At 44.1% G+C, this 17,770-nt stretch overlaps 1 protein-coding gene across 1 annotated transcript; it reads left to right on the top strand.

Moving 5' to 3' along the window:
- Positions 1-13,997: 13,997 nt before the first annotated feature.
- Positions 13,998-15,113, top strand: LOC136536100 (probable glutathione S-transferase GSTU6). Its single transcript, XM_066528504.1, has 2 exons — positions 13,998-14,359; positions 14,500-15,113. The coding sequence occupies exons 1-2, from the start codon at positions 14,045-14,047 to the stop codon at positions 14,848-14,850; spliced, it is 666 nt and encodes a 221-aa protein (XP_066384601.1). The 5' UTR covers positions 13,998-14,044; the 3' UTR covers positions 14,851-15,113.
- Positions 15,114-17,770: the final 2,657 nt, after the last annotated feature.

Genomic DNA, 17,770 nt, shown 5'->3' with positions numbered 1-17,770 from the left:
ATTGACAGAAGCACCTCCGTCCATCAACATCTTGTTCATCGGCTTCCCGTCAATAAAACCTTTCATATATAAAGCCTTTAAGTGCCGATGCTTGACTGGCTTATCAAATATTGCTTGCTGCACAATAGTTAACTTGGCAACCATCTCTTCATACTCTGACTTGTTGAAGTCTGAATAAACTTCCTGATCTGCCGGAGCTCTGAATTTAGGTGGTAACAGAAAAGTCATTTGGATATTAGCCGATGGTTGCCTCCTATCAGCTATCTGCTTGGTATGCCAAACTTGAGTTTTACTGGGTGCCTAAGCCTGTTCCATCTCTCTGTTCCTTAGGCAGTGCACCCTCCTCTTTTGGCTTCTCATCAAATCTCCTGGGCACCACTGGCCTTCCTGCTACGTGTATCTTCTTTCAGTGCCTTCCTCTTCATGATCAGCCTAGTCCTATCCAATGACTCTTTTTCCCAACTGATCATGAACACTTTCATTTTTTAAGCGCCGATCCATGTTGTTATGATGATATGCATCTTGAGCATGGATAGACCGGCGGTTGGTTCGAGATTACCTATACTCCCGATATTGATTGCTACATTCTAGATAGTTATGTCTGGTAGGCAACTTCAAACCTTCATTCCAGCAATGCCTAAAGAAGGGACAATTCCAATGTAATTCAACTTGTTCCCTTTCATACCTCTCTTCTTCTAATTGATGCTGGTATTCTTGATCCTCTAGCCATCGCTGATAATCCTTTTCCTTCTGCCGCTACCACTTATTCAATAGGATACGAGATGTAACTCGCGGCTTCGTCGCTCCACTCTTCAACGCTTCCCCTTGCTCATATTGGCTCTTTTGCTGATCACGACGTCGTCTAATCTCTCTGTATTCGTTAGCCGATATTTGCATCTTGGGATCAACTGTTCCAGCTTCTTTCGATCTGGCCGATGTTAGGACCTTAGTCTTTCCTTTGAATATCTCAACATCAACCATATTTTGATCTCATGGGAAAGGATTATCATCTACTTTCATCTTCTGAGGCGTATTGAACTTGAGCCTCCCTTGCTGAATAGCCCTCTGTATATGCTGCCAGAAAATTCTGCACTCATTAGTGGAATGAGAAGTAGCATTATGGAACTTGCAGAACTTCTTATTCTTCAACTGTTCAGGGGGTAACATAACATGATTGTCTAGCCCTTCTCAAGTAAGAAGTCAAAGAGCTTGTCCAATTTTGTGACATCAAAGTCATAGCTCTCCTTAACTCCTCCTCCCAAAGGATTTGGCACCATTACTGTCTTCTTGCCCCAATTCCATTTAGCTATAGCAACCTCCTCTTCTTCATCTTCATAGCCGTCTTCAATTGAGTATGGATCATAAGCTTCGGCTACTGTGGTGCTCTTCTAGAATTGGGTATCTCTGCGCATACTCTGGAATTGGCTATTGAGCGTTGCTACCCATTGAGCTAATTGTCCCAAGTTGTCAAACTCTTATCCTAGTAGCTTTTCTTTCCACATTGGCAGCATTCCTTGGATGGCTAAAGCAGCTAGTTGATCATCGGCCAAGCTCAATGAGAAACATAGATTCTTAGTCTCTTGGAATCTCTAAAGAAACTCAGTGTCTGATTCATTAGTCCTCTGTCTTATGGTTGTCAAATCGGTTATTTTCTTCTCTCTAGTCCCAGTGTAAAAATATGTATGAAACTTCTTCTCTAGGTCGGCCCAATTGGTAATGGAGTTGACTAGTAATGACGAGAACCAAGTGAAGGCCGGCCCTGACAGGGACAAGGAGAAGAAACAAACTCAATGGGCATCCTCAACTGATGCTTCGCCCAATTGTGTAAGATACCGACTGACATGTTCTATTGTGCTTATACCGTCTTGACTAGTGAACTTGGTGAACTCTGGGAGCCTATAATTTGCAGGAAGAGCAACCAAATCATACCATTCTAGATATGGGCATTTGTATGAAAAAGTCATTCCTTTTGGCTTTAGACTGAACTAATTCTTCATCATCTCGGTCACCTTGAGCAGCAACTTGTCAGCTTGCAGATTTGGATTTCTCGGTACTTGCTGACCCGTCTATGGATTGAAATCCCGCGTGCCTTGATATCCTGGATTTGGTATTATGTGGAGGGTGTTATAATCCATGCCATAGTGATAGCCTTGTGGAATCTCAATCTGTTAGGTCCTTTGCTGGCTTGCTGCTTGAAGTCTCTGATTATATACATAAGGATCTATATCTCTATGGATCCTTTGAATTGATGGTGCTATCTTCTAAGCCTATGATGGTATGTGGCCTAATGTGCCAAAATTGATCATCTGGTTTTAACTTTGCCCCGCCGACTGCTGCACATGCTATACTGACGGTCCAGGATTGTACTGTATCTGATTTGTAGCAGTACCCGGAGTTTGTTCAGATGAACCTTGAAGTGTTTGGACGTCACCATTACCAGCTAGTGCTGCTTCTTGATGGTTGGTACTAACTTGATTAGTCCCTTGAGTCGATGGATCTGGAATATTATAACAAGTCGATCCAACCTGACCAATTGGAATTCCATGAATCGCCTCTTTCATGGCATTGTGAAACGCGTCAACGAAAGCTTCATTGCGGCTTGATATGGCATCACGAACAGACTTGTCTATGGCTTCCATAAAGAAACGCCTGTCTTCAGCTTCGACCGTATCTGTCTGCACATGTAGTAGAACTCTTGGTAGTGGAAATTTCTGAATAATTGTACTGTCGCGTGTTTTGGTGTAGGACAACAAACACTTCTTCTAAAATTCTTCCATAGCTTTGTTGATGGTATCTTTATCTTCATTAGGTAGGTCTTCATAATGTACCATAAGGATGCTGTCGTTGTTGTGAACTGGCATCAGGCAATTATGGGTTTGAGTCCCACTAGGCGTGCTAGAAACATGTGTCGACATAGAATTTCGTCCCATGCCGAGGACACACGCAGCAAGCCGGAAGGGTCCACTCGATGGAGTAGATCCGCCTAGCTTTAGCACAAGGGTGGTCGATCCTGCACAATCCTCCCGAGGAGTGCCAGTCAATTTGACCCTACAATTGACAAGGAGAGAAAGTTCATCAGTAATTAAGGGCAGAACTTGCTGGTATTGCCAGACAGTCCTGAATGTACGGTTGTGAGAACCGATATGAAAGGAAATCAGCTAAATAGCCGATTCCAGTATATTCATGAGAATAAGTCAGTTAGAGCTCATGGGGTCGTGTGAAGAGAATCGGTTATCATTCAAGATAAACGTCATTTAAACAAATATTAATCAATGGCAATAAGATATCATTGATGATCGGTCCATACTGAGCCAATGATTATGAGTAACCGAACTCCTTTTTATATAAAGAAACAATTCAACATCACTTAATCATTTAATAAAGATAAATCTAATGAATATGTTAAATCTCATCTATCGCCATGACCAGTGGGCCATGAGGCAGAATCATGCAGGCCATAGAAACAACAATAGACTCAACAACCCTAACTCATTACTAATATCAGTGGGGCATGAGGCAGAATCATGCAGGCCGTAATACAATAACAAGATTATGGGGCTAACACATCTTTCAACTTATCTCTACTTCAATGATCTCGTGATGTGAACTATTTGTGAAAGCATTCGATATCGGCTAAACAGCTGATTCAAGCATAGTGCATAGTTAAGGTCATGTCTTCTCATGAACGGGTCTATCAACCAACGATCCCCACTCCACGATGCCAGCAGTGGGGTGAGGCAGAATCACATAGGCCATGATGATGGGCCATGAAACAGTTCTCGCTAACCGATAAATCTACTCAAGATCGAACATGCCTTAATCGCACACTATGCATGATTAAGATTGATGTAAAACAACCGATAAAAACATAACTCATCGCTTAATATGTAGATTAGGTCAGTTTTAGATTAGCAAACAATGAGTTAAACAAGATATGAGGCCGATCTAGATCAATCTCAATGGGGTAGAGTGATATTGCTGTAATTAGATAAGCAATGAAAGCAATAAGCAATATCGGTAACTTAATGAATCTACCAAAGACTGCCACTCTAAGATAGAGCCGATAACTTGACCTTGATCCAATTCAAGCTATGGGCTGTGAGGCAGAATCACACATGCCACACTTGAATTAGGCAAGAGTTGATAACTAGCTTATACCAGAGCCGCAGTGGGGGTCGACTAGATCGATGTAGCCATACGAATAGATGTATAAACCATGATGGTACTTACAACAAGCAGGGGAGGTCGACCGGATCAATGCAACCGTACTTGCCAAAGAACTTGCCAAGATCTACTCTACTCCTACTCCTAAGGGCCGGCCGGAGCCAAAAAATGTAATTGACTTGTATTTGATAGATTGGTTAATCTTTACAATAGCCGAGGTTTGGTATTTATACCCGGAGCCTAAACGTGAATCCTACTCGAGCATGATTTGTTACAACCTTTGGCATAAAATGAAAACATTCCTAATTGAAGATAACTTGGACTCTAATCTTTCCATTTTTGTAGAGTCCAACACGTTTTTGTCCTAGCGTCGAGCGTAGCCTCTGTCGTTATCTGTTGGCGCTGTTCGAAGAAAGACGATTCCTAGAATGCATCTGAATCAACTATTTCTAGTTCGCCCACAACTGATACCTTGATGATACGATCCTAGGAGCATCTGGGTCCCTATGACTCTCCTTCCAAATTTTGGTGTAAACAGTCTCATATTGTTCAAGCAAAGTTTTATATGCTTCTTGTGAACTATCTAGCTTTTCTTTTAGTTTTTCGAGCTTCTTTTGTTGACTAGTGCAAAATTTAGCATAATTAAGATCTTGTTGCACAATTTCATCATAAGAAGGCATTTCATCATCACTATCACTCTCACTAGAGGATGAGCCTTCGTTACCTTGTGCCATAAGGCACATATGAGAAGAGCTTGATGATGAGTGCTTGTGCCCGCGCCTCTTGTGATGGTCTTCTTTTTCACTTAAAGAATCATCCCATGACCTTATTGATGTGAGGGTTTGGATCTTGCACGCCTTCTTCTTTGTCTTGGGTGTGGGCTTGTTTGGACAAACTTCCACAAAGTGCCCCTTCTCACCGCATCCATAGCATCCTCTCTTTCTTTGCTCATTTCTTTGATTGGGGAAAATGAGATCTTGAATTTGGATGGGCACACCCTTGACATTGAGCCTTTGGATCATCTTCTCCACCGTGTTGATGAGTTTGATTGATTCTTCATTAAGGTCGGAGGTGGAGGAGGAAGATTGATCATCATCACTTGAATCTTCATCATCATCATCATCGTCGTCCTCATCTTCTTCATCTTTACTTGAGGAGCTTGAGCTTGAGCTTGTTTCAACTTGCTTGCCCTTCATCTTCTTTTTTCTCGCTACATGCGAGAGCTTTGCCTTTGCTTGATGAAGAGGCTTCTTCTTGACCCATCTTACATGACATTTCAAATGCCACTATCTTACCAATGACTATGCCCGGGGTCATGGTGCTCAAGTCCTCCATGTTGCGAAGGATGGTGATGAAGCTTGCATATTTCTTTTGTGGTAGCAAGGAGATGATCTTCCTCACGATGTCCGCATCATCTAGCTTTGTTAATCCTATTGAATGGAGCTCATTGATAATTAGATTCAAACGAGAATACATATCATGAACAAGCTCATCATCATTCATTGTAAAGGAATCATAATTTTGTTTAGCTAGACAATATTTTTGCTCACGGACATTAGATGTCCCGTCATAGAGCTCTTGAAGTTTTAACCAAATTTCATGTGTCGTATTTAAAGTGAACACTTGGTTGAACACATCCATACTAAATGATTCAAACAAGTAATTTTTAGCTCTAGCATTGAAACGAATTTCCTTTTCTTCACTCTTCGTGGGTTTATCGGGATTCTTAATGGGTTTCATCCCATCACGAGTGACTCTCCAAATACCCAAATCAACCACCTCAAGGTGGCAAGCTATTCAAGCTTTATAATAGGGGAAGTTAGTGGCATCAAAGTGCGGAGGCCTAGAGGCATCCATCTCAACCACTCTAAAAAGCATCGGCTCAACGGCGGTGAAGTCAAAAGTCCAAATTGAGCCAACTGGCTCTGATACCACTTGTAGGGGACTGTGACTCCTAAGAGGGGGGTGAATTAGGCAACTTAAAATTCTACTTCTAAATTATGTCCTCTTTTAATAAACTTAGCAAATCCTATGCAAAAGACAAACTATCTAAATATGCAACTATGGTTTCGCTACTGTGTTGCTATCTCTACCGCAAAAGGAGTAATACAATCAATGTAAATGCGGAAGCTAAAGAGCAAGGTAGAGATATGCAAACTCCCATCGATGACTCTGGTATTTTTATTGAGGTATCGAGAAGCGCTCAAGCTTCCCCCCTAGTCCTCATTGGAGCCCCTCGCAAGGAATCCCTCGTAAGGTCCAAGCTCCCAGTTGGGTAACTCCATGTATAGCCTCGGGTCTTCCCCATGCACAAGGGCGTCTCCGATGTGCCTTCTGGCAAGCCTCTCCTGGATGCTCCCCGTCATCTTCACTATCAAGCTTCTGGCCGAAATGCCATGGGCCTTGTTCCTTCCGGTACACGGTGATGGCCACACTACAAACACGGTTGGTGTGATCTCGCAAGACTACAAGCCCCTCTGATGTACAACAATGGTGCGCGCAAGCACCAAGTGGTAAGAGGTATACAAACCTCACTAAACACTAGGCCTAAACCTAGAGCAAGCGCATAAGTGGTGTTCTAATCAACCTAAGCACTTCGCAAAGCACCTACGCTAATCATATAATGAATCACTAAGCACTATGTAAGTGGAGATCACTAAAATGGTGTATCAGCATCCTTGATATGTTTCCTCAGCTCCATACATACCAAATGGCCGGTTGGGGGGTCTATTTATAAGCCCCATGGAGAAAGTAGCCATTGGGGATGAAATCCCACTTTTCTGCTACTGACCGGACACTCAGGTTGTGCTGATCGGACGTGTCCGGTCATCCCGACCATTAGAGCCGTGATCAACTGATCGGACACTGCCAGCATTCGGTCACATGCCACCGGACGCGTCCGATCGCAATTTCACTGCTCTAGAACCTCTCTGTACTCGATCGGACGTTGTAGTCCTACATCTGGTCAATTTGCCACCAGCGTCCGATCAGTACTAAATGTGTTGCCGATGATGATGAACAGTACCATCGGTGCGTCTGGTCACTTCACTGTTCAGAGTTCGGTCACCGCTGCTGACGCCTTCTATTGCCGAGCCTCTTGATCAGAGTGTCCGGTCGCTATACGCCAGCATCCGGTCCAGCGTCCGGTCACATTTGTGAGCTCATTTCTTTAGAATCTTGCGTATGGCTTGGTTCCTATCTTCGTGCTTGGACTTTGCTTGATATCTTAGGTCTTCTCTTGTGCTTTTAGGGTCTTGCTTATGGTGTTGGTCATCGGATCATCACGTCGCCTTCGTCCAAGTCACGTCTTGCACCCTATTGAACTACAAAACAATCACTTGCAAATTCATTAGTCCAACTTAGTTGTGTTGGTCATCAAACACCAAAATCCAAAGTAAATGGGCCTAGAGTCCATTTTCCTTGCAATCTCCCCCTTTTTGGTGATTGATGACAACACGACCAAAGCAAGCAAATAATAGAATTTTGAAATTTGAAAACTACCTACTTGCTAGGATGCAATGCAAGGGGCAAGGTTATATGATGCTAAAAGATACTACCTGTAAGATTAAAAAGATACCACATAAAAACTTATCTTGCCCTTGCAAATGTCCCCATGTGGCATTATGGATTTAAGCCTTGCTTCCTACAAATTCTCCCCATTACATAGACTAATCCATAATCCACTATCCTCCCTTTCTCAAACCATTACCACTTATAGACCATTACCACTTGTAAATTATTATGATCTAGCTTTTAGTCCTACAAATTAATGCTTGCTTTTGGTCCTCTAAATTCTCCCCCTTTGGAATCAAACACCGAAAAGGAAGACATTAGTAGCACAAGGGAGGGTCAAACTTTGTGATCTTTTGTTTGTGGAGTGGAATAGGTCACAAAATTTGACTCTCACATTATATAGACTAAGCTCCCCCTAAATATATGCATACATATGGTAGGTGGCAAATCATATGCATAATTGGCAAATTATTGCACAAGGGAATTTAATCTATATAATGCATGGAGAAAGCATATAAATATCAAAATGAAATCAACATGATGATATCGGTTTAGAAATACCACATGTGGAAACCAATTTGATTTCTACCACTCGCAATAGGTGGTGGATATTTGAAGTATGATGCTTAACTCCAGGGACTCCATTTTAATTGCAATGAGACTACTACACACATGATAAGCTTGAAAAAGGTGTTAGTCTTAAAGCATCCAACTCGTAGAGTAACCTCCCCCTAAATTTGTGCACACAAGTATGGAATACTTGTAGAAAACATGCACATTGATTTTAGAATAAAAAATACCACTTGAAAGATGACATCACATGAATGTGAGAGTCATTTTCGAAGATGATATTTAGGAGAAATTATCTATAATTTAGACTTTGGCACATATTAGATGAACAATTATGAAACAAGCTATGTGTCGTGCTCCTAAATAATTTAAACCATGTAGGTTTGCTCCAAGGGTCAAGAGTGAAGCCGAGCAAGCCTACCATATGATTTACCTAGTGTTTGCATCACAAAAGATATGCATGTAAATGCAAACCTAGGCATGAAAAGTAACTAGATGCTAAAAGATACCACTTGTAGGAAATTAAAACTTATACCACTTGAAGAAAATTAAATCTAGTTACCTAACATGGGAAGGGGAATTTGGGTCCATAGTATTCACTAACCCACTTGGCAATGACTTTGTCCATCATGATGCACCCCATGAAATGCACCCATACTTTGCCAAGTCTCAAAATTCTCTGAAGTCCATTGGACTTCTCACTTCCCTTTTGGGATCTAAACCTTCTTGGTGCTCTTCATGTTGTAAATGATCTCCTTTGTCACCCAAAAGTGTTTGACCCCATTGTTGGCTTGCTTGTTCACCTTGATGGTCACCACCTTGTCATTTTTCTTCTTCTTCAAGAGATAAGGTGTGGAGGCCTTTTTGTCCACCTTGGTGTAGGTGTCGGAGAGCTTGCTTGTTTGCTTTTTCTCTTTCTTCTTTGCTCCTCCCCCATTCTTCACCTTGCACTCATAGGACTTGTGGCCTTCCTTGTGGCACACATAGCAAACCACGGTTTGTCCTTCACCAAGCTTCTTCACTTCCTTGACGGTGTTATCTTGATGAAGTTAGGCTTGCTTCGCCTTGCCTTTTACTTGTGTCAAGTCCTTGGTGAGGCGAGCCACTTCTTTCTTGAGTTGCTCATTCTCCATTACAACCTCTTGTGTGCATGTATCTACAATAACTTTCTCAACACAAACTTGGTTGCACAAGGGTGAGTCTAAATATAAATCATTGCAAGAAGTAGAGGCATCCTTTTTAGGCATGTTAAAGATAAAACTTTTCTTTTTAGATGCCTTGGTGGGGGTTGTACCGACAGCTTCAAGTTTAGCAACTTTATTTGTTAGTTCAGCACAATGTTTGCACAGAGTTTCTATTTTAGCAAGCAAACTTTTAAAAGCCTCTTGTGAGCTAGCTAACTTTTCTTTTAATTTTTCATTTTTCTTTACAAGTTGCTCATCATTGATTGTCCATGCATTTGTTGTTGCACTAGCCTCAAGTTGCTCAATTTTAGTAGATAGTTCAATGTTGAGATTAGCAAATGTCTTATATTGTTCGAGCAAAGTTTTATATGCTTCTTGTGAACTATCTAGCTTTTCTTTTAATTTTTTTGAGCTTCTTTTGTTGACCAGTGTAAACTTTAGCATAATTGAGATTTTGTTGCACAATTTCATTATAAGAAGGCATTTCATTATCACTATCACTCTCACTAGAGGATGAGCTTTCGTTACCATGTGCCATAAGGCACATACGAGAAGAGCTTGATGATGAGTGCTTATGCCCGCGCCTCTTGTGATGGTCTTCTTTTTCACTTGAAGAATCATCCCATGACCTTATTGATGTGAGGGATTGGTTCTTGCACGCCTTCTTCTTTGTCTTGGGTGTGGACTTGTTTGGACAAACTTCCACAAAGTGCCCCTTCTCACCGCATTCATAGCATCCTCTCCTTTGCTCATTTCTTTGATTGGTGAAAATGAGACCTTAAATTTGGATGGGCACACCCTTGACATTGAGCCTTTGGATCATCTTCTCCACCTTATAGATGAGTTTGATTGATTCTTCATTAAGGTCGGAGGTGGAGGAGGAAGATTGATCATCATCACTTGAATCTTCTTCATCATCATCATCATCATCATCGTCCTCATCTTCTTTATCTTCACTTGAGGAGCTTGAGCTTGAGCTTGTTTCAACTTGCTTGCCCTTCATCTTCTTTTTCTCTCTACATGCGAGAGCTTTGCCTTTGCTTGATGAAGAGGCTTCTTCTTGACCCATCTTACATGACATTTCAAATGCCACTATCTTACCAATGACTATGCCCGGGGTCATGGTGCTCAAGTGCTCCATGTTGTGAAGGATGGTGATGATGCTTGCATATTTCTTTTGTGGTAGCATGGAGATGTTCTTCCTCACGATGTCCGCATCATCTAGCTTTGTTAATCCTATTGAATCGAGCTCATTGATAATTAGATTCAAACGAGAATAAATATCACGAACAAGCTCATCATCATTCATTGTAAAGGAATCATAATTTTGTTTAGCTAGACAATATTTTTGCTCACGAACATTAGATGTGCCGTCATGGAGCTCTTGAAGTTTTAACCAAATTTCATGTGCCATATTTAAAGTGAACACTTGGTTAAACACATCCATACTAAATGATTCAAACAAGCAATTTTTAGCTCTAGCATTGAAATGAATTTCCTTTTCTTCACTCTTCGTGGGTTTATCGAGATTCTTAATGGGTTTCATCCCATCACGAGTGACTCTCCAAACACCCAAATCAACTGCCTCAAGGTGGCAAGCCATTCAAGCTTTATAATGGGGAAGTTATTGCCGTCAAAGTGCGGAGGCATAGAGGTATCCATCCCAACCACTCTAAAAAGCGTCGGCTCAACGGCGGAGAAGCCAAAAGTCCAAATTGAGCCAACCGGCTCTGATACCACTTGTAGAGGACCATGACGCCTAAGAGGGGGGAGTGAATTAGGCAATTTAAAATTCTACTTCTAAATTATGGCCTCTTTTAATAAACTTAGCAAAACCTATGCAAAAGACAAACTATCTAAATGTGCAACTATGGTTTCGCTAGTGTGTTGCTATCTCTACCGCAAAAAGAGTAATACAATCAATGTAAATGCGGAAACTAAAGAGCAAGGTAGAGATATGCAAACTCTCATCGATGACTCCGGTATTTTTACCGAGGTATCGAGAAGCGCTCAAGCTTCCCCTAGTCCTCGTTGGAGCCCCTCACAAGGAATCCCTCATTAGGGCCAAGCTCCCAGTCAGGTAACTCCGTGTATAGCCTCGAGTCTTCCCCACGCGTAAGTGGGTCTCCGATATGCCTTCCGGCAAGCCTCTCCCAGATGCTCCCCGCCGGCTTCACTATCAAGCTTCCGGTCGAAACGCCGCAGGCCTTGTTCCCTCTGGTATACGGTGACGGCCACACTACAAACATGGTTGGTGTGATCTCACAAGACTACAAGCCCCTCCGATGTACAACAATGGTGCACGCAAGCACCGAGTGGTAAGAGGTATGCAAACCTCACTAAACACTAGACCTAAACCTAGAGCAAGCGCATAAGTGATGTTCTAATCAACCTAAGCACTTCGCAAAGCACCTACGCTAATCACCTAATGAATCACTAAGCACTATGTAAGTGGAGATCACTAAAATGGTGTATCAGCATCCTTGATATGTTTCCTTAGCTCCACACATACCAAATGACCAGTTGGGGGTCTATTTATAAGCCCCATGGAGAAAGTAGCCGTTGGGGACGAAATCCCGCTTTTCTGCTACTGACCGGACACTCAGGTCGTCCTAATCGGACGCGTCCGGTCGTCCTGACCGTTAGAGCCGCGATCAACTCATCGGACGTTGCCAGCATCCGGTCACATGCCACCGGACGCGTCCAGTCGCAATTTCACTGCTCTGGAACCTCTCTGTACTCGATCAGACGTTGCAGTCCTACATCCGGTCGATTTGCCGCCAGCATCCGGTCAGTACTAAATGTGTTGCTGGTGATGATGAACAGTACCATCAGTGTGTCCGGTCACTTCACTGTTCAGTGTCCGGTCACTACTGCTAACGCCTTCTATTGCCGAGCCTCTTGATCGAAGCGTCCGGTCGCTATACGCCAGCATCCGGTCCAGCGTCCGGTCACCTCTGTGAGCTCGTTTCTTCGCGATCTTGCGTACGGCTTGGTTCCTATCTTCGTGCTTGGACTTTGCTTGGTATCTTAGATCTTCTCTTGTGCTTCTAGTTCTAGGGTCTTGCTTATGGTGTTGATCATCGGATCATCACGGCGCCTTCGTCCAAGTCACGTCTTGCAGCCTATTGAACTACAAAACAATCACTTGCAAATTCATTAGTCCAACTTGGTTGTGTTGGTCATCAAACACCAAAATCCAAAGTAAATGGGCCAAGAGTCCATTTTCCTTACAACCATAATCACATAATCCAGATGAGACCAGATTATAGGGAACTATGGGTGCTGAAAGTCCAACTTGCCCTCTAATCGGTTGTCCAACTTGCGATTACATAGGAGTTTCTCACTTTAACCAACTATAATCAATCATCTTAATCCATGGCCCAAACACTCCGATTATTATAATCCATAAATCTTTATTATAATAACTCTATGCATAATTTAGATTATAATAATCTAGCTACAATCCAAATAGGGCCCTATATTAATAATACAATTTGTATGTACTTTTTTGAAAGAAAAATATACTACCACATTAACCTTCTTGTGCAGTGGAGAAAGTTAGTGCCAACCAAAGGTGGCAATGACATTCTTGGTTTTCAGACTTCTATGGAGTAATAAGTAGCTATTTTTAGGCTTAAATATCAATATCCCTTGAGGTTAGTATGGTTGGCCTACCTTAAATCTCAGTTCAAGCTATACCATCAATTTACAGGGCCATATGGTGGGGTCATGAAGGACAATTTAGGTTATTGTTGTAATTTAGCGGGAAGTTCAGTACATAAAACAATCATTTTAAGAGAAGGGACTTGCTAAAATTAAGGACGTTCTTGGAAGCTTTAGCATATTTGCCTCACCTCGCCTTGCCTAGATGGCTCAAGCCACGAGGTGCTTGCCAGCCCGGACGAGCCAATTTGGCTCTCCCTGGGCAGCAAGGAAAACCTTGCCAGTGTGGGAACCGAGGCAGGAGAAGTGCAGTATCCAAACAGCTTTTCTATGTCTAGTTTCTTACTTGGCTGGGCAAAACAGTGGTAGGCAAAACAATGTTTGGCAAAGGTTCTAAACACGCCCGTATTGGCAAGCTTCTCCCTAGCGGGAGTCTACATGACGCCCTTTCACGGACGACGTCGTCTAACGCCGATTCCGCAACTTTATAGAGTCGATGAAGTCACAGAGGTTTGTCCCATTGTCAGATATTTCGTGGAAATATGATAGAATTGATTTAGTCAAATGACTTGCACTACACAGCATACATACACTGACAAATAAATGCGTCGACTCACACGTCTCTTGCAACCGACTGGAAGCTTCTCTATCGCCGTATGGGATTATTGACGGCATAGAAGAATAACCATCGCATTTTTCTTCGATTCATATCCACGTGCAGATTGTTTAAATGTCAGATTATGCAACTGAGGAAAAAAAAACTAAACCAGAAAAAATAAACGTGATATGCAACCAGTCAAACACGTACTCTAACCAAACAAAGGAGTCGTCGTCTCAGCCGAGGTTGCTATAAATTTGTAGTCATTTGGGACTACCTCCATTATCTCTGCATAAACAAAAACACAAACAACAATTAATCTTAGTCGGGAAGCTTGAGGTATCAGCAAATGGCTGGAGGAGATGAGCTGAAGCTGCTGGGCTTTTGGGGGAGCCCGTTCGTTCTGCGAGCGAGGCTTGCCCTGAGCTTCAAGGGTCTGAGCTACGAGTACGTCGAGGAGGATCTCAAGAACAAGAGCGAGCTCCTTCTCCAGTCCAACCCGGTGCACAAGAAGGTTCCCGTGCTCATCCACAACGGCAAGCCCGTCTGCGAGACCCAGATCATCATGCAGTACCTCGACGAGGTTTATGGTCCCTCTGTCCTCCCTGTTGACCCATACGACCGGGCCATGGCCCGTTTCTGGGCTGCTTACATTGATGACAAGGTACATACCATCGTTTGTTTAAAATTAAAATCCCATGCTTCTTGTTTTCAGCCGTGCGTTTGATACTCAACAAGTAGTAAGTCTTAGAGAATGAGAAAGCAACAAACTAAGTGAATAATATGTAACCTGTGCTAGTGCAGCTGTTGAGCTCGTTGATGATGATGAGCATGGGAAAGACAGAGGAGGAGAAGGCGGAGGGCAGAAAGCAATCGTCTGGCGTTGTGGAGACCCTCGAGGGGGCACTGAAGGAGTGCTCTAAAGGGAAACCTTTCTTCGGAGGTGACAGCGTCGGATACGTAGACGTTGTGCTCGGAGGCTTCGTCGCCTGGGTGCGTCTCATCGATCGCTTGACAGGCTTGAAGGTGTTCGATTCCAGCAAGGCCCCGCTCCTGGCGGCATGGCTGGAGCGTTTCGGCTCGCTGGACGCGGCCAAGGCGGTCATGCCGGACGTGCAGAGGCTGGTGGAGCTCAGCAAGATGAGGCAGGCCTAAACAGTCCATGGCAACTGGTGTGTTTGCTGCGCACGATGCGGATGCTGGTGCTCAAGACAAAAGCGAAAAAGATATTTTATTTTCAGATTTAGTCGTTTGCAGACAACCGATTATTCTTTATCTATGCATCAGTCACTGTTCGCAGCCATCGGATGAAGCCAGGAAAGATAGCGTTTGGTTGAGACACACCATGGATGAGATTGTGCCATCTCAGTTTTTAGAGATAGAGATCTCGTCTGTTTTTTTGTTGAGAAGGAATGAGATGTGTGGATCCCACCCGTCAGGCTTTTTTTCTTCTTTCTTCTTCCTCTACTTTCCTCCTTTCCTATGGACTCCGGCATTCACAGTGGGGCGGTGATCGGGGCGGAGCTGGTCCTCGCCCACGCTGCGGCAGGGCCTGAGCTCCCCTGGGCACCCTCCCACATGGCGGCAGTCCGGAGCGCGCTCGCACTTGTAGGGCCGGAGCTCCCCCATACGCTCCCTCGATTGAGCCCGGACCAAGCTGTCGACCACCTTCTCTCCCTTCTCCCCCACTGGTGACGTCGCCTCTTCTTTCACGCAAATACTCCTGTGTCCCTGGTGGGACGACCTTGTCCGCCGAAAAAAGGTGGACTTGGCGGCCCTGGATCTCAAGCGAATATTGGACACTGGATACCCCTGACTCCAAGTGTCTCACATCTAAGCACCAATAGAAGAGGGTATATTCAACCCTGCCCCTTGAAATCCTTGAAACTAAACTTGACCTAGGTGTTTACTGCATACAGTTTTTTAGGGAAACAGGCGGGGTTGCCCCCTACTAAAATTTATTCAAAACAAAAGTTGAGTCTCAGATACAAAATTAAGAGAGAAAAAAGAAACAAAGAAAATCAAAACGATTACACAAAGGCCAAAGACTTCTAGCGATTAACTTGGTTAGGGATAATTCTTTTCTTTTGCCTGAAGTATAACCCGAGCAAACTCCTCTTTGAAAATCTCTTTGCATCTTCGAAGAGACACCGATCTGTTCTTGAAGATGAAGTCATTGCGTACTGTCCAGATGGCTATGCTGTGCATGGAAATCAACACTTACATGAAGAAAGGGACTGCTAGCTAAATATTGAAGCTTACCATAATATCAAAAGGATCAACCAAGTTATCAACCTGTAGATGAAGAGTTGCCCAACAGCGAGCAGCAAAAGGGCAAGCCAGAAAGAGATGGAGGAGGCTTTTCTCAACTGCAAGATGGCAGAAGATACAATTATAGTCGTCCAGCATCATGTTTTTCCTTTTAAGCAACTCCCTTGTGCTTAACCTATCTTTGAGTAGCAACTAGAAAAAAAACCTTCCTCTTATTCTAACAAGCCTATTTCCAAAGCCAACTGAAGGCATGATGGACCTGTCTATATGTCCAATGAGTTGCTTGTAGGTCTTTTTCGAGAGGAAAAAAATAGATGAGCCTCAAATATAGGCCCAAACTGTTAGCCCACAGGATCACCGGCTCAGGTGAGTTGACCACTCACTAGTCTTGCCGGCCACGGCCGAGCACGACCGAGGCTGTTCGACCACACACACTATGGCTCGAGGTAGAAGAAGAGAGAGAACATAGCATACACACATAGTACAAGCACCAGCGTTGGCCAGAGCCCTGTATAGAAGATGGTAAAACTGAACTCTCTTTATTGAGTTGCAGTGGCAAACTATATATACAACTCTATCAATCTAGTCCTAGTACAACGCACATGCTGTAATAGTAACTAAATAACACAGCAGGACTGACTTCTGCTCCTGTCCCTGCATGTGGCTACAGAGCGGCAGGTGAGCCGTTCGGCGCTTGCCTCCGCAGTGGCTACAGTACCATAGCAGGGGGCTTTTTTGGCGCCGCCTTCCCTTACTGTGTGTTCACTTAAGGAAGCAGTAGATTATCTAACGATTCTTCTCCTAATCCTACTGCTATCCCTTGTACCCCTCCATGCCGATCATCTCCTTCAGCTCCGTGAGTCAAAGACGTCCGAGCGATTTGGTGAGGACGTCCATGAGTTGCCGACTAGTTTCAACGAACTCGATGACGATCTGCCCCCCATCGATACAGTCCCTGAGGAAGTGGAACTTTACGTCGATGTATTTGCTCCGGTCGTGCAGAACCGGATTCTTCGCGAGGGCAATATCGGGCTAGTTGTCCACCATCAGTGCTGGTGGGTGAGCTTCCACGCCGGTCAGCTCACCCTACAGCCGGCGCAGCCACACAACTTGGCACACCGCTGTGGCCGTCGCTACGTACTCTACCTCGCATGTAGATAGCGCCACCACCTTCTGTTTCAGTGACAACCATGAAATTGGGGTTGACCCGAGGAAGACGAGCACGCCAGAGGTGCTCCGTCGTCCATCGATATCTCCCACCATGTCTGCATCGCTAAACACAGTGAGCTGCAGCCTACTCCTATCGGTCTTGGAAAAGATGATCCCTTAATCCACCGTCCCCTTGACGTAGCGCAGTAGCCACTTCACCGCACCCAATGATCCTCTTTGGGATCCTCCATGAAGCGACTGACGTAGCCCATGGCAAACGCAATGTCCAGCCTCGTGTGGACTAGGTAGTGTAGACCGCCGACAATGCTCTAGTAGAGTGTTGTATCCATCTTCGTCGCGGTGCTGGCCTTCGTCAACTTTAGCCGCTACTCCATCAGAGTCACGCATGGCTTGCACTCAGCCATGCCACTCCGCTCCAACAGCTTGGAGGCATACGCGCTCTGACCGAGCGTGAGTTCCTCTTTTCCCTGTCTCACATCGATACCGAGGTAGTAGGAGAGTGCGCCGAGATCGCTCATTCGAAAACGAGCCGCCATCTCGCGCTTGAAGCCGTTGATGTCCTCCATGCGCGTGTCGATGACGATCAAGTCATCCACATAGACGCCGACGACGAGCTCCTCCTTCCCCCATCGCC

The sequence above is a fragment of the Miscanthus floridulus genome, chromosome 1 (assembly GCF_019320115.1).
Source record: "Miscanthus floridulus cultivar M001 chromosome 1, ASM1932011v1, whole genome shotgun sequence".
NCBI lineage: Eukaryota > Viridiplantae > Streptophyta > Magnoliopsida > Poales > Poaceae > Miscanthus > Miscanthus floridulus.
Note: the sequence above shows the minus strand (reverse complement) of the source record. Positions and strands in the feature narration are given on the sequence as shown.